A 25,134-nucleotide genomic window follows, 5' to 3' on the forward strand; every position below is an offset into this window, starting at 1 on the left:
TCCGTTTCTCACCACCATTATTGGAAGATTTATGGCCGTACTTAAGAAACCATTGAGAGTGAGTGCGAGGAGAAAGATTCCTCCGTACACTTCTCAGCTCTCCCACTTCCCTCCCGACTCCTGTTTTTCATTTTGCAAAAACCGCTGGTTACCTTCTGCTCTGCAACTGCTTGGAGAGTGGTAATAACCCGAGTGCGCCGAGTGGGAAGCAGTATTTATGGCCAGGCACTTTCAGGAAAATTCAATTCATTTAATGAAAAATAGTGTGTGAAAGAAAGGCTGGAAATGCGATTTGGCTGAAGGGAGCAGGAACGCAGCTGGTGCCCATGCTGCAGATTCCTGGCCAGGCAGAAGCTTCTCCCAGCCCCACCATCAACATTGGCTTAAGGAATTTGTGTTGAGCAGATCTTGCTTTACCCTAGGAAACGCTGAAAGTCCCTGTACAGGGGTCCAAGGAGAAATGCAGAAGAGCCCCCACGGCACCTACCATCGATGCGCTATGGAGAACGACCTCCTCTGCCTTCCCATAGTATTGAAACCAGTTTTGAAGAGGGTTATTCCACCTTTCCATGCTAACTTGGAACCAACGTGCTGCAGGACACACACGTCAGCTCCTGCAAATGAAGCGGAGCTGCCCCAATGCGGCCGGGTCTCAAGGTCCCGTGCACAGGCTCCATCACCACAGCCCCTTCACCTGCTGAAGGGTCACCTGATAATTTGGGCCGTATAATAATATAATTATTATTATTTTGGGGCTCCATAAGGGGGACCAGGAACTCCCACAGCGAGCAGGGTGGGRGCTGCTCCTGCTCCAAGCAGCGATGCCGGCGGCTGCAGCAGCAGAAGGCTGCAGCAGCCAAGCTCCTCTCTGCACACAAATCTAACGTGATGTATGTTTATATTTCAATTTTAATTTAATTTTATTGCTTTCACACTAGCGAGCATGAATAATTTACAAAGCCTCTTTCCTTCGGGGCTTCTCCTGGCCCCTACAGTTATATTTCCTCCGCTGCTGTGCTCGTACCATATTCCTGCCCCGGCAATGCCGGGGGTTCCCACACCTTCCCCCAGACAGGGCCGCAAGATCCGGCCTCATGCGGCGGGTGCTTCCAGCGCAACGGCAAAGGGAAACACCTTCCACATATTGACACCTTCCACATATTGACACCTTCCACATATTCAGAGCTTTTAAATAGAGGCCCTAAATGCCTGAATTACCTAGAGGGCCTTATCCCCTCCACCCCGTCGCCGTCCCCACGCTGCGGAAGGGAGCCCGGGGGACCCGGCTGCTCCTCGCGCAGCTCCCTTCGCATTACAGCTCCCTCCGCACGGAAGCGCTGGTGACAACTCCATCGATCCCACGCCCGCCCATAATGGATTTCTCTTTATCCACAGCGTGACGGAGCGCGCAGATCAAACTGCTCCGTGCAGAAGTCAAGGAGCCCGGTCGTCGTTGGGCTCTCGCTGCCACCAGGCCCGTCGCTCCGTGCAGGAGCAGGGGACACGGGCTGGGCACGTCCCCTTCCCGCTATGCCAGGTTCCCAGGGCTGGAGCTGGGCAGCCCGTCGAGGTCGGCGGGGGGATCTAGAGACACTCATGACCGAGGGGGACGTTCCCTTGCTGCTATTCTGCGCTAGCATCCATTTAGAAAACACAGGGAGGTCAAAAATAAGAACAAAAATTCATCACAGGCCRTAACAAGGGATCGCAGCCCAAAACTAAACCACACCGAACCCAGGATTAAATCCCAGAATTCCTCTTCCTCCTCGTGATTTCCAACACTTCATAGTGCAGCATTATTAAACTTGGTAGAAGCAACAAGGTACAATGAACAAGACTACACTTAAAGAGCAGCACTAAGGAGAGATACGAAACCCCGTTTCCTTTGCGGGAGCCAGAAGGGAGCCACAAAGCCCTCATTCACGTATTCCAGGAATCCCTCCTGCACATTTCCTTCCCCTTCAATTCACGGTCGGTTTAGACCTCCTGAAAGATTTAGGAGTGACCCAGGCACCGAACGCACAGCACGACTCAACGGCAGCATGAAGGATACGCCTGTCACGTCAGAACGACAGCTGCAATATTTACASTAATAGAAGTAAGGGTTTCCGAGACCTAATCAAGCATTTTTGCTTTTCTCCTCTTCCCTTTTTTGGGGGTACCAAAACAGCAGGGCTGTCCAGCAGCGACAGACTGAACGCAGAATATTCCTAACCGCATCTCCAAGAACCCACRGGGAAGTGCTAAAGACAACGGAGGGGAAGAGAAGAGAAAAAGCAAATGGCCACTGGTTTAGGGGGTGCTCTTGAGCTCCTGCTACAGGGAATTTGAGACCCTAAACAGCAGCAAAGATGAGAGGAGCTTCTATCTTTTGAAGACTTCTCCATCCCTCATTTTCCATAAGCCAATGACTTTGCTCTGCTCCTTGCAGGATTCCAAGGCACCTCTATAGGATTACAACATGCAACATTAGTCCAGGAAGCAGCTTAACTGCCCAGCAAGAACCGTGAGGCACCGACTAAAGCCCTTTTCATACATATTAAGGCAACATTCATACATATTAAGCCAACATTCCTCCCCTACATGTCATTTTATTATCTACAGCTCAAACCTAGAGACTGTGGTGAAATACTTGACTGTGGTGAAATACTTGACCGTGCCAACACTCCTGTCTCATCAAGCGTAACTCCAAGATGGATAATGAGATGTCTGTGGCTACTGAATGTCTTACCATAATCTTGTGTGCCAATTTTTTAAAATAAAATACTAATAAGCCTATATAAAACAACGGTCAAAAGGAAAGGCTGTCTCCCTGAAATAGGAAGCATGAAATGATACATGGAAAAGGCAGCTCCATTCAACCTCATCCTTCACCCTCATTTTCATAAGGATTCTCCCCTCACTTCCCAGCTATTAACACTGAGCTGAACTCCACCTGAGTGGAGAACGCTAACATAAAATAACCCTTCTCTTTATGTAAAAAAGTTATATATATTAAGTACATAAATTAATATCTCTGGTTCTGTTGGAAAGAAACCCTCACATTTAGATGAAATCACGACCCACAGAATCCACACTTGTTTCAGGTTCAACTAGCCTCCCACTTTGCCTTAGTGGTAGCTTAAATATAAAGCAAAACAACACATTCAATGCTGAAGGTCTTTCAGTCATCACACTAGCCCAGACGTGTTACTTCAGACCTAGTTACTACTCAGCAAGTAGGACAGAACAAACTGCTCAGAGCTCCGGTTCGTTCTCCTTGCATTGAGCCCAAGTTGTGTCCACTCGTGCCCTGCACAGCAGCACTCTCAGGCTGTCTAAGCTTTCAGAAGCCCCAAGGGAACATATAAATAGCAATTACATGTGCAAATTGAGCGAAGGGTGAGTGGTAGGCAAGCACGGGTATTCTGCAAGTAAATTAGGAGTTAAACTTTCAAAGAAAGGAGAAAAACCTAAAATGTATAGTTTCTGTGCTTAATGGAAGGAAGATGAGCCCTGACCCCCTGTTTCTCGTGTAATTACAAGCATTGCAGTGAGCCTCAACAACAAACCAGTTCATTAGGAAGCCCACTGGAAATCCTCTACCGGCTTTCATAAACAAAACAATTAGGCAGATTCCCGCGCCGGCAGCGCAGGGCGCGCGGCCCCTCCGCTCGCTCCCGCGCCGCTCCGCGCCGGCGCTGCGGGCACAAGCGCCGCGTGGGCAGCAAGGGCTTTCGCTGGACACTGCCGATTCACCACACTCCTCCAAAACGCCTGAAATGGAGCATTCTGCCCTAATAAATACCACCCTAACAGGCGATATGAAGTGCTTCCCATCAGGCAAACACGATAATATCCCATGCTAGCGCACACCAGGTTTCTGCTGATGAGTTACACTGAGGCCTTGGGGGTTGTCTTTTTATTTTGCAAAGCTATTTTGCAGCTTCTGCTGAGTCCTTTTTTGCCTTTTCCTTCTTCTACCATGCTGTAGGCTACACCTGGAAGGCTGGTGACCGCACCTGAGCCCATCTCAAACACATCCCATCGCCATCCCTGCGGGACAAAGACAGTGTGGGGAGGGGAAGCGCCAGGCTGGGGGCCCCAGTTATGGTCYGATATAAAACTGAGAAGGCAGAGAAGAATATTCAGCACTTTCAGCTGAAACATGAAAGTTCCTATTTCAACATGGGGCTTTGGGAAATASGGGCTTGGGGAAATAGCAGCTCCTCTCTGTTTGGACAGGCTCATTGCAGCCCAAGAGATAAGGCTGCGTCAGGAGCACTCCCTGAATGCCCACCGCGAGCTTCACTCCTCCTCATCTAGGTCACCTCATGCCGCTCATTGCTCTGCTTCCTTTCAACGTTGGGCAAGAGGAGCGTCGATACCCAACGCTGCTGGCACAGCAGTTGTGTCCTGTTCAGTCGGCGCTGCACCTGTGCGTCAGGCAGGCGCTGACCCGGGCGCGCTCGGCTTGGCAAACCCTGAAGTGAGACACACTACATGGTCGGTGCTAAGTGAGCTAAGTTATTCTTTTACCCTCCTACTTGGTTGTTTGCTTTTTATTTGTTTCTTTGGAGGAAAAAAAAAAAAAAAAAAACTAATCCTGCAATGTATTACACACTTGTAAACCAGTACATGAAATAATAAAATCCATCATTTTGTATCCCCTGTACAACTAGGAAAATCTATAGGCAGCTTGTAGAAACATGAATAATTATGTTCTGCGGAAAGCAAAGTGCCGGTAACAAAAGCAACAACCCAAGATTTGCTTCTGGCACACTATGGGGAGACTCTGCGCCCTGGCAGCGACACCCGCTCTTTCTTTAGGAATATTTTCCTAARGTTCAGAGGCTGAAATACGGTTGCTGCATCTCCCAGAAGCCAGGGAGGGCCGGCGGGCGCACAGGAGAGGTGGGAGGCTGCTGCCTGCCGAGCCCAGGGGACATCCCCAACCAAGACACCGGCGTCCCCAGAGCCGGGTGACCCCGAACCTCCTCTCCTGACACGCGGGTGACCGAGCGGACAGACTATCGGCGACTCCAGGGTGACACGGGTCAACGGGAGCCGCCGCGGGGAGCACATTCCTCACATCGCTATTTACTGCGGCTGCAGAGCCGCCTCGATGCCATAAATCTCAGCGTCGCTGAGGCAGAGCGCGAGCGGCTCCCATGCCAGCACCACAGCAGCGGGATCAGCAGGATCAACGGGATCAGCGGGATCAGGGCACCTTCCAGTCCCTACAGGCTCACCGGTCCCAGCCCAGGCTCCCGGCAGTCCCTCTGAGCAGCCAAGGCAGCCAGCAGCGCTCTGGTTTACGTCTCATGTATTAYACCTCATCCTCTTGTTAAGCTAAATTGGGCTCAGAAGGAGAAACAGGCCTTGACTTTTAAAGCAGATCTTGCCATCCCTGTGACAGTGGCTCCGGGGACCCTTTTCCAAGCGCCGCACATCTGCAAGGGGTCGGCCATAGAGTTTTGCATCTGCCTTGCAAGGAGAAACGATGGATTTGCTATTGCACACCAGAGAGGTTTTTCCCTGTAAGTCATCCATGTTTTAAAGGTGTCAATTAGAGTCAGTCAAGGCACACATACAGAGCATTGCAAAAATACAACTTCATTTCCCCCATTTGAGAGAGAAATTCTAGCACTATCAAACAGTTTCTGCCAAAATGTCACAAATTTTATCTCCTGAAAAATAAGCACGTCTTTTAAGACAAAACCTACTAGCCTCTGAAGAATAAAAAGCAGCAAGCTTCAATTTTACAAGCAAAATTGTATGCCAGGCACCCTTTAAACTACAAATACTTAAACTGTAGGCTTGGAATACGTTATTCCAATGTAACCATGTACTAAAAAAAGGCAGCAGAAAGTTCAGAAGCAGAAAGGTTTGTAGAAGACCTCTCCGACATGTAAAGGGTGCCGTTCTTGAAGGCACCTTTACGCACCTGTGAAGTGCAGGGTGGGGAGAAGCAGAACCAAATTCCTTCCCCCGGAGCAAGGCTGGCTGCATGGGGCCGAGGCCTCAGCCAGCAGCAGATGCYGACTGCTTCTTTTGGGCCCAAATGCGAGGTCTGGGCAGGCAGGGCAACCCGACCCCGGTTTAGAGTGAGCCACATAAACCCAGCACCACCATCTCTGGAGTAAACAGGAGATAAAACGAAAGCAGGAAAATGTCAACCTGAAGTAACATAGATGTTATCATTCAGGAGTGCCTGCTATTAATATAAAGGAAARCACAAGAAATTGTTCCCTTCCAATCCACTTATCTCCAGGCCACTTTGGAAAAGAAATAGAAAAGCCAACCTGTGAGGTAGACTTAAATTTCTTATAAAATTACATACTCTTGCAGTGCCTTTTTGAATAGGGGGAGACTTACAGGCCGCTTTGACTTCAGGAAGGCCACTTTACTAAAACACTTGACTTTAAAAAGGCTATTTTGGCTTTGTGTTTGACTAAGCAAGTCTATTGATGGGTGCAACCAAGAAGTTTCAGAAACAGAGTGAAAGAAAGCAGCAGCAATGCAGAAAGAACTGCAAAATGGAAAGGAAAAATAATAAAGTAATGGAAGAGAATGAAAATTATCATTCACTGCCTTCCATTTGTCAGGCCTTCCTTGACAACCAAAGTGAAGAAAAAAAAAAAAAAAAAAAAAAGGTATGAGAAATGGGAAAGGATGGAAGACTAATGCCCGGAGGACTCCAATGATGGGAGCAGGAGGCAAAGTATTTCTCTGTATTTCTATTTCTCTATTTCTCTGGAAAAACTCTTCAACTCATTTATTCTGGATCTGTTTTTACTTGGCACGCTGATAAACGTTAGCCAGACAGGACTACCTTAAAAAATGCATTTCCAGACAGAGTTTGACCTCCCCATGTGACATACCACGGAGTGCTGACCTGAATTACCATGAAGGATTTGGAAAGAGCAAGTGACAGCACCCCAGGACCATCTACAGGAGCCCTAAGATTAACTGAAGGGCTCAGTAACGGCCAGATGTGCTACTCAGCCCCTGCTTTTCACACAGACAGAACAAGCAAACTGTGGGCGGTCTCAAAGTCACCTTCACAGAAAGGAGTCGGTTGCAGCGCAAAGTTCCTTGAGGACAGATGGAGACATTTACACCGACACTAACTGGGGTAACAGTTAAAGAGCTGTTAATTCTTATACCTCCGGGCACAGTCTCCAGCTGCAGGCAAGACAGCTATTTCCCAGTGGTAACCACCACCTAATTAGAGACATGAAGTGCAGGAGAGTGTTACCCCTTTGCTCTCCATCTTAAGAGACTGACTTTTACTAAGAACAGCGAGCAGCCGGTGCTGAGGATTTACTGACATCATGAGAGACGATGCAGGTTTTGTCCATCGTGTATCGGGATGATGCACTGAGGCTGAGAAGCAATTGCCAGAAAGAGGAGCTAATCTGGCTTCAGAGGCAAAGCCCTGCTGGGACCAAAAAGCTGAACCAAGACAGGGACAAATCTAAAGGAAGAGATGGTGAATTCTGCTGAACAATTGTGGTAATCATATGCCAAAAGTCATCAGCCCTCAGACTGCCCACCTGAGCAACACTCATACAGTAGCAGGCTGCTTGTCAGACAAGGCTACAACTCCCATCTAAAGCCGTGGTAGATGTTACCACCCCTAAATTACCATTATACACATTATTACACCTTTCAAATCAACTCACCTAAGCGGTTCTGAAAGAGACTCCAAAACTTTTCCACTGGGTTCTTCAAAGCTTTGAAGTGAGCAAGACAGCTAACTTATTCACTCCAGTGTTCGCTAAACCAATTTCTGATTCAATTTTTAAGCATCTGCTCATCCYTGCAATGGGTTTGCAGAGATACAAGATACATTTATCCGCAAAGAGCTGCCTGCACAACTCCAGTCATTGCCRAAATGTTGATTTCCTGCTAATGCTGATGCTTGCTCTACAATTACAGCAGAACCCATTCCTAAGAAGCTGATCATTAAACTTCACTTGGGTTATAATGTCTTTTTACAGTGTAGGCAGGTCCCATTGTGGTTAACTGAACATTTCATCTCACTGGGATGTAATTAGCACTGCTCTGTCTGCGTTGGTCTAATGCAGCCATCACCTTCTTATGCAAGCTCTCTCTGCCATCAACATAGATCACTGTACTCGTAGTCTGRGAAAAGCAGAATCTGAATTTAATCCCCAGAATGATGTTCAGGATAACATTAGAACTGGCTAATTTTGAACCTGTTCTTGTCACTGATCTCCTGAGCATGAGGGAGACACGACTGCTCACCTGAGGAAAGGCCACTGGACCAAGGCAGTAGCAGCGGGCTCTTGCAGTGTGCCACCYGCTCCAGAGTTTCCAAGAACTTTACAAATGAGAATATGACATGAGAAAAAACTGCTCTAATGTAGGTAAGTTTAATCTAATTGTGCCTGAGAGCAGAGGAATCAATATAGCCAATTGTTTTAATTTAGCAAACCTGAGATAGTTAACAAATAAATAAATAAATCACATATTCCAGCATTTCCCTCTCCACAAATTCTCTCTCTGCAAACGTGCAGGTAGCTTAAACAGACACTGTCAGCTGCTGTTTCATTAAGCCCCTGTTTAACTTAAAGCAAGATTTAAGCAAGCCTTTTGCCCTTACAGTACAACAGCATTCCTACCTCGCCTGGAAGCTGCTACTAAGGTATCAAGGGGTTAATTAACACATATGCAGTGCGTGGCGTAGGTAATATTAAAAAGGACTCTGCAAACAGACAAGAGCCATCGAGTGCAATGGAAATAAATTGGGCGTCTCCTCGTGCTCTTCAACTTTCTCTCTGCAGATCTGCTCAGAGCTCTCTGTGCTGCTTGTTCAGTAATTTCACGCTACGCTGCTTAACAATGTAAGCATGGAGGCTCAATCTGAAACTGCACTTCCCAAATGTCACTTGTTTGTGAATACATGGCTGAGTCCAAAATTACTTTTAATAYTAGAGCGGTGCCTGCTGGCACTGCTGTAGTTAAGGGTCTGTCGGAATTTACATGATAAACCTCATTTTCTGGGCTGTATAACCATGACCATTTGCTACAGATAAACCTGGAATACAAGGTCACAGCAAACAAACAAGGTTTTCTAAATTGTTGAATCAAGTTTTCCTAACTCTTTTGAAATCTATGACACACAAAACTGATCTGAGGCCTCTTGAAGTTTTAGAATTTTCCTGCTGTTCTTTTAACTCCAAAACAAACTCCAATGTACGACGTGAGCTGCCATCATAGCTGAGAGAGCAGGTCCTCAGAGCAATGGCATTTTCAGTTTTGAGCTAAAAGGCAAGTCTCCCTCTTGCACATTTGTATTTAACCAGCTAGTGGCTTTAGCAACTCCTCGTCAAACAGTCACCTACTTGGGTTGCCATTTTTCCGTAGTCAATCCACCGCAAAGTGGCAAAGTTGGTGGACTCGGCGCAGTTGAAGCCGTGATTGAAGCCAGCATGGTAACCGTAAGGAAACGTAATCATAAACTCTCCAGCCTCCTGGGTGATCTGAAAAAACAAAAACGGCAAGAAATACCCTGCAGATCAGTTGACAAAGTGGTTTGAGAACAGAGATCTATTAAAAAACATCACCAACCAAATTCATTGAAAAGACTTTGTCAATTCTTGGCTAAAGTTGCATCCATTTCTGGTAACTGCAGAAATACCAAAATGATTCTATTACAGAAAATTCGAGTACAGTACACACTTTCCCAGCCTTACGTATCAAGTCTCATTCCCATTCGTTCACACGTAAATCAAACCACCTAAAATTGCAGCCTGCCACTCCTCTACTTAAGCAGAATTAAAACAACAATAAGCACTATGGACATTACTCACATCAGGAGGTTTTAGAAGTTTAAAAACTCTGCAGCTGATAGCTGTAATCAAAAGCTAATCAACTCCTGCCTCTTCTAGAAGAGCCTCCTTTTAAAACTTACAAAGAGGAGACTCTTGTTGGGGAAAAAGGAATTCATAAAAATAAGCTGCAGGGATACAGGATATAGGATTTGCTCTTACAGCAATCGTGCAGCGCCAGCTCTGCTGCTTACAAAAGCACACATCAGCATCTCCCTTCTACAGGTAGAGTGAAGTCAAATTTTACCCCTTTCCTAGTCTGTTTTAAACCAGAACCGCTGACACACCTTTCCCAACAAGCAGCCACACAACCAGCAACTCCCCGTGGATTATTTGCATCCGTAGCAACTCAGCAGTGTGGTTAAAAGCCTATGGAGAACACAGAGAACATACAACTCTTCTCCCAAAAAAGTGTCCAAATAAGAAAGGACAAACTCACCCCAGCTCACCCCCTAGGCTGGGGCAGCACTGAAGCTTGCCAGGGCTATTAACATGAGCAGGATAAGGAATAAAAGCTTCTATCCTAATGCCAGGAGCAGTTTGGGATGAGGGGTCTGATGCCTGGCCCGCACCCAGCTGTGTGGAGCGCTCTCCCATAAATCACAGCCGAGTGGGAGATCGCTAACTTGGGAAGACGCAAAGATTATGTTTCTGTCAGGAAATCTACATCCCGGCGTCTTCATTTCAAGCCCACAGTGTATGTCCTCCATGTCACTGCTGTCAACATTATCCCTACAATAAATTAGAAAGCACTCAAGATGATGGATAGGCCATGCAGAAAAGTAATAACTATTGAAGGAAAGCCAGCACAAACTGCCACTCATGGAGAAAGCCCTAAATTTACTGACTTCTGCAAGCTCTTGCAGAATAAATGGAGAAATCAATAGGAGATTACAGAAATACACATTTTTAATTATTAAAAAGCCCTAGTATTGATCTGCCTTTCTTTTTTCCAGAAGTAAATACCATTACAGAGATTTATAAATGCATGCCTATTCACTTCATTGAAGTCTGCCAGGAATATAGATGAAGGGGGCCTAGCTCTGTTTCTAAAGAAAATGACACATGTTCCCTGTCCCCGAACAGCAGCGATCCTCCTTCAGAGCCACTATTTCAGGGTGGGAGTTATTCAGATTCAGGCAGCTCAGACTAAAGAGATCTCCTCCCTTTTACATTTAAAAGGTCCTTCCAGAGAGCGCCACAGGAAAGAGAGGCTGTCACAGCAAGCCTGTTTTCTCCCTACTCCATTCTGAAAGTCAGAATTCCTATTTATTTCATCAATTGGAGTACTAATAATCTCCCTTTCTTTAAAAAATGAAGTTTAGTTGTGAAAATAATATTGTCTTCTTCTATATGAACCCTGGTCTCTTCTGTTTTTGAAGGAAAATTCAAAGACAACATCCAATCCTCAGGACATGCAGCTCTCACTTCAGGAGTTTCTATATACACCTAGTATGGGAGAGGTGCTAGGCAGGAAAGTGCAAATAACCCTCGTGTCACAAATCAAAAGGTTCCTTGTGGGAAGCCTAGCTAAGCAGAAAAGTCTCTTTACCAGGCAAGAAAGTAAAAGCACCCTAATTTAAGCCATTTTGTGTGTTCTCCCTGTTATTGTATAGCCTAGTAAAGCTGACTTGGGATAAATGTGGAAGGAAAGCTTTCTTCTACTGCCATTTTACAAACTCTTTTGCTACTCTGCCTTGATTATCGATCAGAAATCACTTAGTATGTAATTACTAGTCAATGTGACTTTCCTCAGATACATGGAAAAGTAAACGCATAACAATATATCACGTTGCAGGAAAATATGCCCATCTACAAAACTCAGCCATTTGGAGTCTTGCACAAATATTGCTTTAGGATTTCCTTTATGTTCTGAGCTCAGACAGGAGCACTGCTCAAATATGCAGTTCCAAAGTTTCACTCCTGTTTCCCATCTCCTCCGTGCTGCAGGAGGCTCACGTCACTGCCGGAGAGCAGGGCAAACCTCCCTCTTAACTCCTGCTACAAAGAAGCCCCTTTTTATCAGTATTTTCAGCCTTATCTTTAGATAAGCAGGCATCCTTTCTTAGGCTGTGTCTACGAAGTTATTGTGTCTCCTATGGCTTCTGGGGGCACAACTTCATAGGGAAAACACCCCCAGAAGTGAGACGTAGTGTTCAGCTCTTTTTCCTTTACCATTTAAGTTCCACTCAGGTCATTAAATAAAGTCAGATTTTAAGAAGATCGCTCTGGCTTCAGATTTGGTTCCCTTTTATGAGTGTGGTTGGGATAACAGAGGACATTTTAACTGTCTCTCCAAAGTCATTCCCAAGAGGGATGGTTGTGCATCAACTACCACTATTCCAAACCTCCCATTTACTCTCCCCATATTTGTAAGTCAATATCCTTATTTAAAAAAAAAAAAAAAAAAGGCACCAGAATTAGGTATTTTCTTCATTATTTTCAGTCAGGTGCAGCAGATATCAGTGTTTTCCTATTTGGGAATTAGGTTCTGCAGATAGATTACAAGAAAAAAGCTCTGTTGCTCTCTATGAACAATTTAATATCGACCGTGACGTGCAAAGTAGGGCAAGTCTAGCTGCTGATGTTGAACCAAAGCCCCACACTGCTGCACGCACTGACAGCAAGCTCATCTGACAAGCCAGATGATCACACTTCAAATTTCATTCATCACAGCCTTCCACTAGGAAAAACGAACCAGTCTCTGGAGGAGTAAATTGAATGAATTCCTAGTTTTTATGCTATAAAAGAGCCAAGATCTTTTATTTCCATCTCAAAGAATCACTATGCTCAAATAGGTGCTATATTTTTGTCTCAGGTGCACTAACTCTAGCAAAGCTGTGCTTTATAAAAGGAAATAGAAAGAGACACCTTCATGATGTGAGAGAGGGCCCTAATATCTACAGCTGATGATGCAAAGGGGATGGGAAAGGACCAAATCCCTTTCCATCTAGCATCCTCTGATGCTCCTCAGTGGACTTCTGATACCTCAAGCTCTATCTCCCTTCTCTTCTCCCTCACCCTTCCAGTCACACTTTCCAACATTGCCCTTCAGGGTCCTGCAGGACACGGGTGCAGTCTGACTCTGCACAGACACTAAATCCTTGGTAAGCACGTTTGGCTGAGGAGATTTATTTCTTGCTAGAAAACTTTCAAGAATAAGCATATTAAAGCAATCATACCAAATAAATACAAGCCTGCGTTTCAAGTAATAGGACTTAAGGGATTCACAGATTCTTATTGGCAAAGCTTAGGCTAGAAAAAACCCTCATCTACCCCTCGCTTGGGGTTCATATTGCAGCTGGCACAAAAAGCAAGTCTGTATTCCAAGAATCATCAATGAGTTAACGCTCGTAACGATACTGATAAATCCTTGCATCCCTATTGCAATTCACCTTTCTCTAACTGCAGACTCTCTCTGACTGACCAACTAGCAACGCTTTAGTTAGTTCTGGTGACCAGTTTTAAAAGATCTTTGCGGAAAGTGGCTTAGCCAAACCATAAATCCTCATTTATAAGCAGCCATTGGGTTTAAACTGATAAGATACACTTAGCATCACAAGGCAGTCTGAAATCAGGCAATCTGCTCCCCAGCTGCTTGCACTGAATTGTTTCGGAAAGGTAGGTGTGTTTTGTGTATCTCGGCAACTTGCCTGGCATTATACATACCCGGTCGAAAGGAATGCCGTATTTCTTCAAGATTGAGGGCGAAATAAGGGTCATCTTGTGACGGAGGAAAGCGTCGCATCCCTGAGAGCTTCCTGGGAAAAATCCTGTATAGAGACAGTAGAAAAAGAGGTGCATCATTAAAGGAATATTATATCCCAGCCGTACTTAAGTAGAGACAAGCTAACTAAATGAAMGCCTGCCTAAATACTTTCTACAGATCAAAGCCGAAGACCTCCAACTGGAGACATCAGAAATTAGGACAGCCCTCTTTGTTTGAAGTACTACACAAAAGTCGTGACAGGAACCTACACACGGAGACCTGTAATCCAAATTCCAGTCAAATTGAGATTTAGCATCTAAATCTTCTTGTGCATCTGGGAATAAGCAACTTGGCCAAAATCTCAGTAAAATCCTGGCAAAGCAGGAAGCAGAACCTGGCGCTCTCGCGTTTTGGCTAGCAACCTTACCCCTTTCTTCTGACACACAATCTACTCCAAACACTGCTGTGCCCTGTTTATGCCTTCTCTGATAGGTATCTATGTTATTCCTGGGAAGAGTAAGACAACCCATAAGAGTCCARATCATTCTGCCCTACGTATCACTCTAAAAAAAAGGAAAGAAAAAGCATGCAAATATTAATACCCAGGCTGAAGAAAGAAATTAAACAAAACAAATGCACTGCAAAGTAATACAGCAAGGGGGACACTCGGTCAGTGGCCACAGCAGTAGACACTATGATCCCACACAGGCAGCCTCTCTTAGCACCACGAAGCACCAGTTCAAACATAGCTAAAAGATCCAAACTGGGTCATTACAGCAAGACGCAATAATTAATATCCTAAAATTGAGCTAAAGAAATTTAAAAACCCTTTGATGTGGGCACTTCCCTCCCAAAGCCAGACACATTTTAATATGCTCAGATCTTCTGCTCCAAGTTTTGCACTTCAGAACAGAAATGGCCACGTCGGGCTGGTTTCCATGCAGCCTTGCAGAGGGGATGCTGATGGGCAAGAGCAGAAATTCCAGGTACCTCTCAGCAGTACAGCAGAGTCAGCTGGAATTCTGCCACCTCCACTCACTTGCTCCAGTGTTCATCACACTCCTCACAATTGACAATTTGAGGCAATTTGACTGGATAAACCATCCCCAAACTAACGTAACAAAAAACTTAATAATTATTGACCATATACTGTGTTGATTCAGCTCAGCAGAGAGTCTTGCAGGTCGCAGAACTACCAGAAAGGAGGGAAAAACGTGTGCACAGAGCAGGGGACACACGGAGACTTGGCCTCTTGGCTATCAGATCAGCTCAGGTGTCTCATTAAGTCTCCTCTTAAAATAAGACTACTGAGACCTGCCTCATCTTTGGTCTCCTGCCCTTCATCTTCTCAGACTCACCAACAGAGCAGCGCTGTGTTCAAGACCACGCATTCCACTCAAGTAGATGATTCAATCAGCAAATTACGGGTTGCAGGGATGGAAAAAAACCCACCACCATTTGGGGAAAAAAAATAACCCAAGCTCCAAAAACAAAACTAATTGATGTGACATAATGGAAGGGATATCAGAAAGTGCAATGGTTTACTGGACTCCTGGTTTTCTTATTTTTTTTTTTTACTAAAAGCTTTTCAATTAAAATTATGACTGCCTGCTACCCAGTCTGTCGTCCCTCTCTGCAGTCCCTCTTTTTAATGCACAGTTTAAGTGGCTCTCATTAAAGCTACTAATAAAGAAGCACATTTTAAGTGATTAGCACCAATAACATGGCAACACATTAACATTCTCTCCATGGGTTCCACAACTCTCCCAGTGAGCCCATTTACAGCTTGGCTATTCATTTTCTATATTAATTGCACACCCATTTCTCCATATTGAACTACTTCACAGTATAGACCATCGAGTCATAAGATAGGGAAAAATGCCTAAAAAAGTGAAGCTGCTTCATGGCCACTTCAAAACATCTCCCAGCTCCAAATTCCATAAGCTACAAAGCAAAAGAACAAACTAGACTCAAAATACAGACCACACCACTGGAGATTTGCCCTGGTTTCCACACAGCCAACCATGAATAAGTCTCCAAAGTTGACTGTCAGTAGAAATAAGTGACAAACAGCAAGAATCAATGGAATATTGGTCACCAGGAAATTTTAATACTATGAATTGGTCTGCCTCCTGCAAGAACTGTATCAGGACATTTTTGTTTTGCGTCAGAATAGAGTCTTCCAGATTTTCCTGCCTGCCTGTGTTGCRTTTCCTTCAGTGACAGATTTAAGCCATTAAAGTATGCCTCGCTGAAGATGAAACATGTAGATTTTGAGTTAATTATTCTGGGGCAGGAGCTTTTTTTAGCTGGGCAGCTCTCAGAACATTTGCAAGGGCGTGGAAATAGCAACAACAACAACCTAGCACAGCCAACAAATGTAAAGATTTGTATTTTTGCAGTCGATCATCTTCCCTGCAGCTTTCAAGGTGACCAAGTGGAAATCAGCACGAGTGTCGAAGTGCCCAACTCGGCCCCTTGCTCTCATGGGGGGTGGGTGGCAGCTTCTAGGGTGCCCTTGCCAGGGAGCCAGGCAAGAARACGCACCCAAGGGATCCAGCAGCTGAGGCTGGTGCTTGGAGAGGGCAAAACTTCGCAACTCCCCAGCGGTGCCACTGTCGAGCACATACAGAAAGGCCCTGACAAGCGAGGGTGGCTTCTCATCCCAGAGGCTTGCCGTTTCACTGAGGATGGACCCGAGCCTTYGTCCAAGCACCGTGAAGCCGCACTCACCTTTCGCCAGCCGTTCCAGTCTCTTGCCGTGCTCCGGGGGGATGGCGTACCTAGGAGAAAGGCAAGACATAAGGAAAATAAAAGCATATTCCAGCCCCCAAAAAAGACTTTCTTATAAATGTCATTTGTGAATATAACATTTATTACAAATTCAAACTCTTGTTTAGTGTGAGTATTGAGGAATGCAAGTGTTATACTCAATAAAGATGTCAAAAGTCAYCAGCACTCATGGCAGGCTGGCAGCCGGATACTGTAGCGTGCAACTGGATAAGAGCAGAAACAGGTAACTAGTGTTGCTTTGCCTAGGGTAGGATCTCTCAAAATACACCGAGTTTTAGAGGATTTGCAGCTGGTCTCCTTGCTCAACTTCTCAATTTGYAAGTCAAAAGTTTATCTACAATGTAAGGAAAAATACAGAGAAGTCACATATTTTTTTTCTGTCTGAAATCAAAGTAAATACACCTATTGTGCTCAGGCAGGTTAGAAAGGATCACCGAGGAAAGAAATCAACATAGGATGCTTCAAGATTTAGATATTAAGCCGATTTAAACTGATGGCTTAAAAAAAAATCTAAAGGAAAACACTATGTAGCACCTAATCTTATAAAATAATAAAAATATAGTAATGTGCTCCCAACATCCTCTGACTAAAATTTGACAGTGCCTTAAATTGCATAATTATCAAAAAAATTCAATTTCATTTGTCTTGGACAAAGCCAGTAGCTTTCATTTTACAAAGGCCATTCATCACTTACATAAATGTGATAAAACTAATCCCGATCCAAAGCTCCTTTGTGGGATTAATGTCCCTTAAAACAGGGAAATGAGACATTCCATTCCTTCTGGGAAAAAYGCTGAAGGATTGGGAAAGAACTAATTTATGGCTACAAGGCTGCTGATGATTAATGTAATATCCCCAGTCTACAATGCAACCTTCACTTAATTAGTGCCTGTAATTGGGAGTTGTAAAGATAAGATTAATTGAATCTTGAGGATGTTAAAAGTTTAATACATTGGAACATGGTTATTGTGTTATCTGAAACTGCAGACTGCAAGAAGCCAGGCTGAGTTTTAAAGAATGGTCCGTGGAGAGGCAAAGAAAAAGGACTTGCTTGGATAGGTACCAGCAAGACAGGAAGAATTTCCAGCTTAGAAAAATCAACCTATATCTAATAATAAACAACAGAACAGACTCACTAAGTGACAGCTGGCTCCAATTTTAAAAATCAGCTTTCCTGTTTGGACCCATCTTTGAGGAACTAAAGCCTATATATCCTTATAGATTTATTTGGGGGAGTTCACAAAATTAACTCCAGACCAGCATTAAAAGTAGGTCAGATTCTGCTCTAAGTTACACTCAAAATCTGACTGATTTCCATAGACATGGGCAATAAAGAGAGAATCTGGGCGGCTATTTAAGCCCGGGAGAAACAGACGGTTTCGGCAAGGACGGCACGGACCGAGCTGGATAGCTCTGGATGATCAGACATAAAATGATTGATTATAAGGTAGAATAACAATGGAGGTGATACAGAAAGATAAGAAATTGCTCTGATCCAAGAGGTACTGTAATTGAGCACATAAACATCCATAAAGAGTTGGCTTTTGTGTACAAACTTATGGTATCACCCTCCTGCTTTCACTATGAAAAACGGCCAGGCCTCTATTGGGGACAAAATCCTTGACAGAAGGAGCTGACGGGACGTCCGTCATCGCACGCCATTTGTTACCGTCCCTCCTGCGCCACACGCGAYGTTGGGGCTCGGCCCGACAGCAAAATATCTCTAGCTCCAGAGACAGCTGCTAAAATTAAGTATTAATCATTTACAGTATGAATTTCCTTTTCTACATGCATCGTTTTGAACAAACATCATGAATCWTTTTTTTTTTTAAATAATAAGAATAATGGTTCTTCTTACTTTACTTTCTTAGACCCAATACTAAGGTAGTTGGTTTGCTCTAAAAACCAACACTCCTTGCCAAAACCCTCTTCAAAATGAAGAAAAAAAAATTCCAAAAGCCCCTACCAGAGTGCATGATATCAAACTAATTTTCTTATCTGTCCCATCTGTCCCACAGTGCGTCCTCTACCAGGGAAAAGGGGGAAGAGAGGTAAATGGAACCTGAAAAGAGGCTGCTTGGGTTTTAATTACCACTTGAGCATCACAGAGGAGTGCTTCGCCCCAAAGCTGCAAGCACGCTGGATTAGCTTTCCCGTGAAGCGGGACCTTGCTCTTGTTGATGAGGAGCAAGTTTAACCGGATGGTCCCCTCTTCATCCTTCACACAAAAGAAAGAGCCTTCCTATTTGGCATAAAGGATGTCATTAATAGTGTAATTTTCTTGGTGTTTTGTTTATTCCCCTGGAATGGCTTGATGGATGTGGATAATTATCAGACTATAAAAGCTAGCAAATGTGCTATTTTCTATCGCTCTAAATCATCAAACAAATAAAGTGTGAAACAGCATTTTTGAATACAATTTTCCCCTCTAATGGCTTAGAATTATTATCAGGAACAATGAAAATAAATAAGCAAATGTCTCGTGAGTTGCGAACGAAATGAGCGTGTCGGTAGAAAGGAGCAGTGGGGCCATCCTGGGAGYGAGGGCCACTTCTGGAGCCACCACAGGAGGACGAAACAGGGAAGTCGCCGCTGCAGCGACCCCGTTTCCAGCATCAGGTGCATCTGCAGGGACCGTCGGGTCTAGCTTAGATCCTGTCCTCAAAGCTGCCTCTCTGGTGGAGGTGGAGAGGGAAGACAACTTAATTTTGCCTTGTTCTCGGCTACTGAAAGCTGCTAAAAACGTTATGCAGCACAAAGCCCGGCTGCCTCCAGCAGCCCCAGCCGCTCACGCTCTCCCCAGCCGTTTTGCTGCCTTTAGGAGCAACTTMTTGCACCTGGGGCAATACATAAAGCTTTGCAGAGCACCAGCCATGCCTTCCCCTCCTTCAGYCTGCCTTGCCAACTTCCCAGACCCTTTCTTGCTATAGATGTGAGGTACACACGCAGAGTTTTCCGTAGAAAATAGGTCGTCATGTCGGCATTTCCGTTCCCCCCTTCAGCAACCCAGAGGAATTAAGCAGATGAGATTAGCGGGTCTCACGTGCCCCTTCGAGGTCCAACGGGAAGGCTCTGGAAATGTCACTGCCATCTGAGTCACGTTAGAAGGCAGGAAAAGTTAATTTCACAGTGTCTGCACAAGGTCTGGCCAAACAGGGCCCACACAGTTTAACACGCTATAATTACGGAAATCAGGACGGGAAACTAAAAGCRAGCAGCACATTTAAAATGCCTAAGACCATGTGTCAAGCTGGGGGTTAGTTATCTGTCTTCGAAGCAGATTTAGTTGTGCCAAGAATATTGACCTGCTGAAGACTCAAATGCCAACCTGCTCTCGGAGGTGACAGGCAGAATAAAATGCTGTTATTTCCATCTTCGTGAGACAAAGTGTGTCCATAAACGCATAATCTGAACCCTGACCTTCAACATCCTTAGCCTCCGTGACAGCAGCAATGCCTCCCAAGAAAACTCTTTAGTCTATCAAGAATATATATCACCCAGCAGACGCCATTAAGAAGCACCATCACGTAGCACACAGGCCCTCATCTGCAAAAAAAATCAAAGTTCATACCCTGCTTCTGAGGCCAACTTCTTCTATATGGGAAAACAGTTATAAGACAGCAGTGTCAAAGGAAAACTCAAAGCAACCACGGGAGTTTTTCCATTTAAAGCTAGCTTTGCAGCCTGTCTGGAGGAAAAAAAAGCAGGCATTTCAACAAAATTAATGGATTGCTCCTTCATCAGTAGCATGGTTACTGTCAGCTCCACACCCTTCACTGTCAGCTCTCTTTTTCTCACTTTTATTTTCCTCCATGTTTAACAGCCCTTCATCCTTCCTTCCTTCCTTCCCTCCCTGTTTGTTAAAGGTCAGAAAGCAACTCCCTCTCCTCTCCCCATCCCTATCGGATGTTGTCCAACAGAGAACGTGCTTTAAGCACCTGGTTTCTCTTCTYGAGAGCTTCATTTGGAAAGGAAAACCACTGGCGTCGCTCCCTTGTCCGCTCTGCCGCGGCTCCTCTGCAGCAGGAGCACAAACGCCCGCGCTGGAGATAAGATCCATCACAGAGAGCCCTTGTTCCTGGCAAAGGGCCTTTATCGAGTGTCTGCAGTTTTATCTTTAATGGATCATTTTGCAGGACAATAGATGAAGGAATTCAGCATCTTTAAGTAGCAGCATCAATGATTTCAAATAATGACATTTTTATTGAAAAACACGTATGCAGAAAGATAAACACAGAGGCTTGGCRTATCTGCTCAAAAAGGGATAATAAGGAGTAAAAAGGTAATGACAGAACAAGATTACAACCACACACGCCCCAAATCAACCTGCCTTTAAAGCTCAAAGAGAATGAGCTGTAGACAGCTGCTCAAATAGGATCCTTTGGGAAGGAGAGCAGGGGCAGACGAGGACAAGCCCTGCTCGGGAAGGGCCAGCGTGGCAGGAACATTCCCAGCACTTACCCCTCCACACCTGCGCACCACGGAGCCCGTCGCATGCAACGGGATCACTCTGCTCCAGGCACAGCTGGCCGAGTATCGACACTGCTGCCACACGTCAATGGGAAGAAATAAAAAGCAACTGGGGTCCTTGCAGAACAGTGTGCAAGCGGAGAAATGTTTTCCTCCCCCTAAGGAACCACAACTTGTGAAAATGCAAACTCCCAATTTCCTTGTCCATTAGGCAGAATGTCACTGGTGTTGGGTTTGACTCTAACTTTCCCACTGCCAACCCAGGATTTCAGGCCAGCTTGTGCCAAGCATATAGTGCCAAYAGCCTCTTTGAGCGCTAAAGTCACCAAGATCTAGAAATAACATCTAAAGGAGACATTAACTTCTAGAAACGACATTAGACAGAATCTTTTCCAAAGTCTATCCTCAGGGCAATGAGAATTTCAAGGGAGGCACCTGACCTAATATCTACAAGATCTGCCCAGCAAGACGACCATATGATTGGCTAATTTCACACTGTTTCACTGATCTAAAAAGTCACTGAATAGGTAAAGAAGGATTTTGCCAGAACTCAAATGCAATTTTAAATGCCATTTTCAAACAGGGAGTTTGATATGAACAGCCATCTGCTCTTGGAAAGACTATCAATGTAACAGTTCAGTAAGCTTCATAGCAACAAATGCCAAACATGAAGCACAAAATTAAAAATCATAGTGGAGYGACTCTCTTTCCATATATAGGAAATAATCCTGTAGTCTGCTTCTGCATGCAGACAGTGAATGAACACTGTGGAGAAGGTATTTTACTAAGAAAAGGTGTTTGGGGAAAAGCACGATGAAATCATTTATTCATTTGGGGTGGCCAAGAAGATAATTAGTATACAATGCAACAGAGATGAATGGCTGCAACATTCATCCTCCTGCCATTCTGTTATTTGTTTGGAAGAACCTGTCCACATCGCATTTGTTTCCTAAAACTCCTAATCAGATTATTAATTACTCATTGCTTTCTGTAGCAGACACTGTACTGCTAGACACTGAGCATTATCCTTCAGACTTTACATTCTTAAAAAAAACCCTATGCAACTGGAGAATCAAGGAGGGAAATTATGTCTAGAGGCAGCTGATTTCTGTAGGTGTTACCAGTTGCCCGCAGTGCCTACAGACACGCACGGACTGCAGCTGCCTGCGAGGGGCATYGCAAGCCAGCTAGTTAGCAGCAGGCACCAAGCTACGGAGAAACTTCCAGAGAGATGCCAGGATTTTACACTGCCAACCATGAGAGCCTTGCTGTTCCCCATCAGGAAGCCAGAGTCTGCGTTATGGACAAGAGAAGGCCACTGCACTGCTGCTTTAACTCCCAACAGCGAGAGAGGATTCCAGGCACGTGCACCCTGATTCCTTAAGCTGTGAGGAATAAAGAGTTAATTCACATGAAAGGGAAAATTACAACATAATATTTTCTTCACTGTCAAATGAGCTACATATCTTTGCCCCGGCTGGATGCACGAGAACACATCTCGGGAGCACAATGAATGGCTGAGATGTGCAGAAAGAACCTGACGTGAGGCTGCAGCCTGTGAGCAGGGAGCAAAGCGGCGTCACCTGCGCCCTGCAGCATCCCCACAGTAACAGCACCAAACCCCTTCCTGAGGAAGGAGTTAAACGTGCATTTTCATCCTCTGTCCACAAATGAAAACTGAACCATTTTCCACGGACAAACACAGAAACACACCTAAGCTACCAGCAGGACGATGTGCTCAATAAGAACACAATTGCATTTCACACATCCCCAATTCTCTAGACTCCTAAGCGAGGTCCTGGTTTCACAACTCTGAAGAGCAAATTCATCCGCAGGCTGCACGTAATAACCAGAGCTTCTCCCTCCAATAAGCAGAAACACATTTCGAGCCTAAGAAAATCTCCGTGCAGTTGTATTAATGTTTGAAGAGAAACTGCACTGCCTACGGTAGAGCAGGGGAGCAACAGAAAGCACCAAAATTCAGTGTTTGCTAGAAAGAAGTCTAAAAAGATTAAGAAAGCAAGTGTCTCTCATAGTGAAACCCGCTGCAAGGGGAGAGCAGATACTCTGCTCTTGCAGCAACTGGTCTGGGAGAGCACAGGGACGCAGATGCTCCCACTCATGGCTCCTGGAAAAGGATACGGGTAATTGCCTAGAGCAGAACAAGAGAGATCTGCTCCCTGCTAATGACAAGTATCCTTGGATCGGGAAATCCCTCGTGCTAGAGGTTCCCACGCTGCCTCTCTTCAGCCCCCTTTGTCACCTTGGTGATCCGGGGACATCATCTCTATCAGGGATAGAAGCCCAGCACACACATCACTTGTCTCACATGGAGAAGAGTAGCTAGTTAACAACCGCACAGCACTCGTGCTATTTAAGTACTGGCATTACTACAGGCATTCTGTGATTTTAAACCAGACTTGCAGAGCACTTGGCATCGCCCAACGTCCATTTTCTCTGCTTAGTAAAGGAAAAATCCCCACCGCTTTCTGCCAATGTGCTAACAAAAAGTGACTGAAGAGCGAGCGCTGCCGTGCCACCGCGGCCGCCTCCTGCTCTCACCAAGCACTGTTTTCAGCGGCGTGCCAAGCTAGGATCCGTAAAGCTCTTCCCCCTCGGGGCCCGAGCACATCAGGCTGGAAGCGCCACATGAAGCATGGAAGCACATCTCCTTCCCTCTCGCCTCAGCGGCRAAGGGCACCGCTCAAAAGCCTCCGTTATTAAAACCAATCTGTGAGCCTGTCAGACTTGCCCAGATCTTCACTTCAAATCATGCCCGAGCTTTGAGCAGACATCTTCAAAACGCAAGAACGAGTTTCAGCAAGAGCCTTCTTGGCTCCAAGAGCGACTCCTCTCAATCCAGCCTGGGCCTGCTGAGCTGTGATGAACTATCCGCGCCGGTGGAACCAGGGCCACTCGCGTTAAACACGTGGTGGCAAACGGGAACCCACCTGAGGACACTGCTGTAAAGAATGAGCCCGCGGAGCAGCAACACCACCCTGCCCCATTACAGGGGGGCACAAAGACCAACCACCAAGGGTCTGCACTTTACTAGACAAGATCCGACCGCCAGCAGATGAACCCCAGCCCCTTAAGACTTTATAATTTCAGACTAAACAGTCACAACAGAGAGGGACATAAAATGCACAAGCTGAAAAATGAAACGACAGTAAGCTACATATTAATATCATGCCTTCCTCTTAGAGAGCACTAGGCCCTCCCCAGACTACTGCCTTAGTTCCTCCCACTGGTCCAGGAATCCAGCTTGATCTTTGTGACATTTTTGCTCAAAGCAAGATGAGGGTGAGTGAAGAAAAGCGCTTTCTCTCCAGAATACAGTGCCTCCCTTGTAGATGAAAAATGATCTTTTAGTGAACTGCCTACAACAGTGCAACAACATAAATGTCTAAGTCCCTTTTAAAGAAATCTCTGCTGTTACTGTGTGTCAGCTGCATACACCTGACTGGGAAAAATAATACAAATAATACAAGCCAAAGGTCGTAATTCTTTGTGCACTTTGGTTTCACAGRATCCCAGAATGGTTGCGGCTGGAAGGGACCTCGGAAATCATCCAATCCAACTCCCTGCTCCAGCAGGGACACCCAGAGCATGTGGCACAGGGTRGCATCCAGGTGGGTTTCGAAGATCTCCAGAGAAGGAGCCTCCACAGCCTCCTGGGTAGACTGTGCCAGGGTCCTGTCACCCTCACAGTGAAGTTCTTCCTCACATGGACATGGCACTGCCTGGGTTTCAGGTTTAATCACTTAACTGCATTCAAATCACTCCTGTCACCTAGGATCCGGCCTCTGCACAACATACCAAGCCCTGCATTTCCAGCAGCCTGAGGCAGCACCAGGGCCAGGAGACTCAACCTTGCCACSAGCGCAGCCCTGGGGCAGGAGGGCGGCCGGTCGCGGGAGCCGCGCAGAGGCCGCTGCGAGCACAGGGCGCTTTGTATTGATTAACTAATGACTGCAGTATATGAAGCTTGAAAGGCAGCATTAATAACTCACCGCTGCGCTGCTCTCATTTATCAGTGAATTACAGAGGGATGCAACTGTGCATCTCAATACATCTTTCCTTTCATGAATCTCGGAGCAGAGCAACGTGCACGCGGAGTCTCAATGCAGGAACCTTGTTCCGARGCAGCTTCCACCTAGCAGCTGTGGAAGAGGTAGGAGAGTGAAAAGCTCCTCTGCCTGGTCATGCTTTATCTCTCTTCCCTTTTATTTCTTTTAATGAACACCACTGTTCCTTCCTCTATCTCTTTCATCAACAGAAAAGAGCCTTGCTTTGCCAAATCAGGCTGAGAGCAAATGATGT

The 25,134-nt window shown here is 45.4% G+C and overlaps 1 protein-coding gene across 3 annotated transcripts in view; it reads right to left on the reverse strand.

The window, feature by feature from the left end:
• Nucleotides 1–25,134, reverse strand: part of KDM4B (lysine demethylase 4B) — a 68,344-nt gene that overhangs the window by 31,891 nt on the left and 11,319 nt on the right. For all 3 annotated transcript variants that reach the window (XM_026035185.1, XM_026035184.1, XM_026035186.1), the window contains exons 5-7: nt 16,282–16,331; nt 13,509–13,612; nt 9,354–9,491 (exon numbers count right to left, since the gene is read on the reverse strand). In XM_026035185.1, coding sequence (XP_025890970.1) covers nt 9,354–9,491; nt 13,509–13,612; nt 16,282–16,331 — 292 coding nt within the window. The remainder of the gene's footprint in view (nt 1–9,353; nt 9,492–13,508; nt 13,613–16,281; nt 16,332–25,134) is intronic.

The sequence above is a fragment of the Nothoprocta perdicaria genome, unplaced genomic scaffold, assembly GCF_003342845.1.
Source record: "Nothoprocta perdicaria isolate Ctin4 unplaced genomic scaffold, notPer1 scaffold_157, whole genome shotgun sequence".
In the NCBI taxonomy this organism is placed as follows: Eukaryota; Metazoa; Chordata; class Aves; order Tinamiformes; family Tinamidae; genus Nothoprocta; species Nothoprocta perdicaria.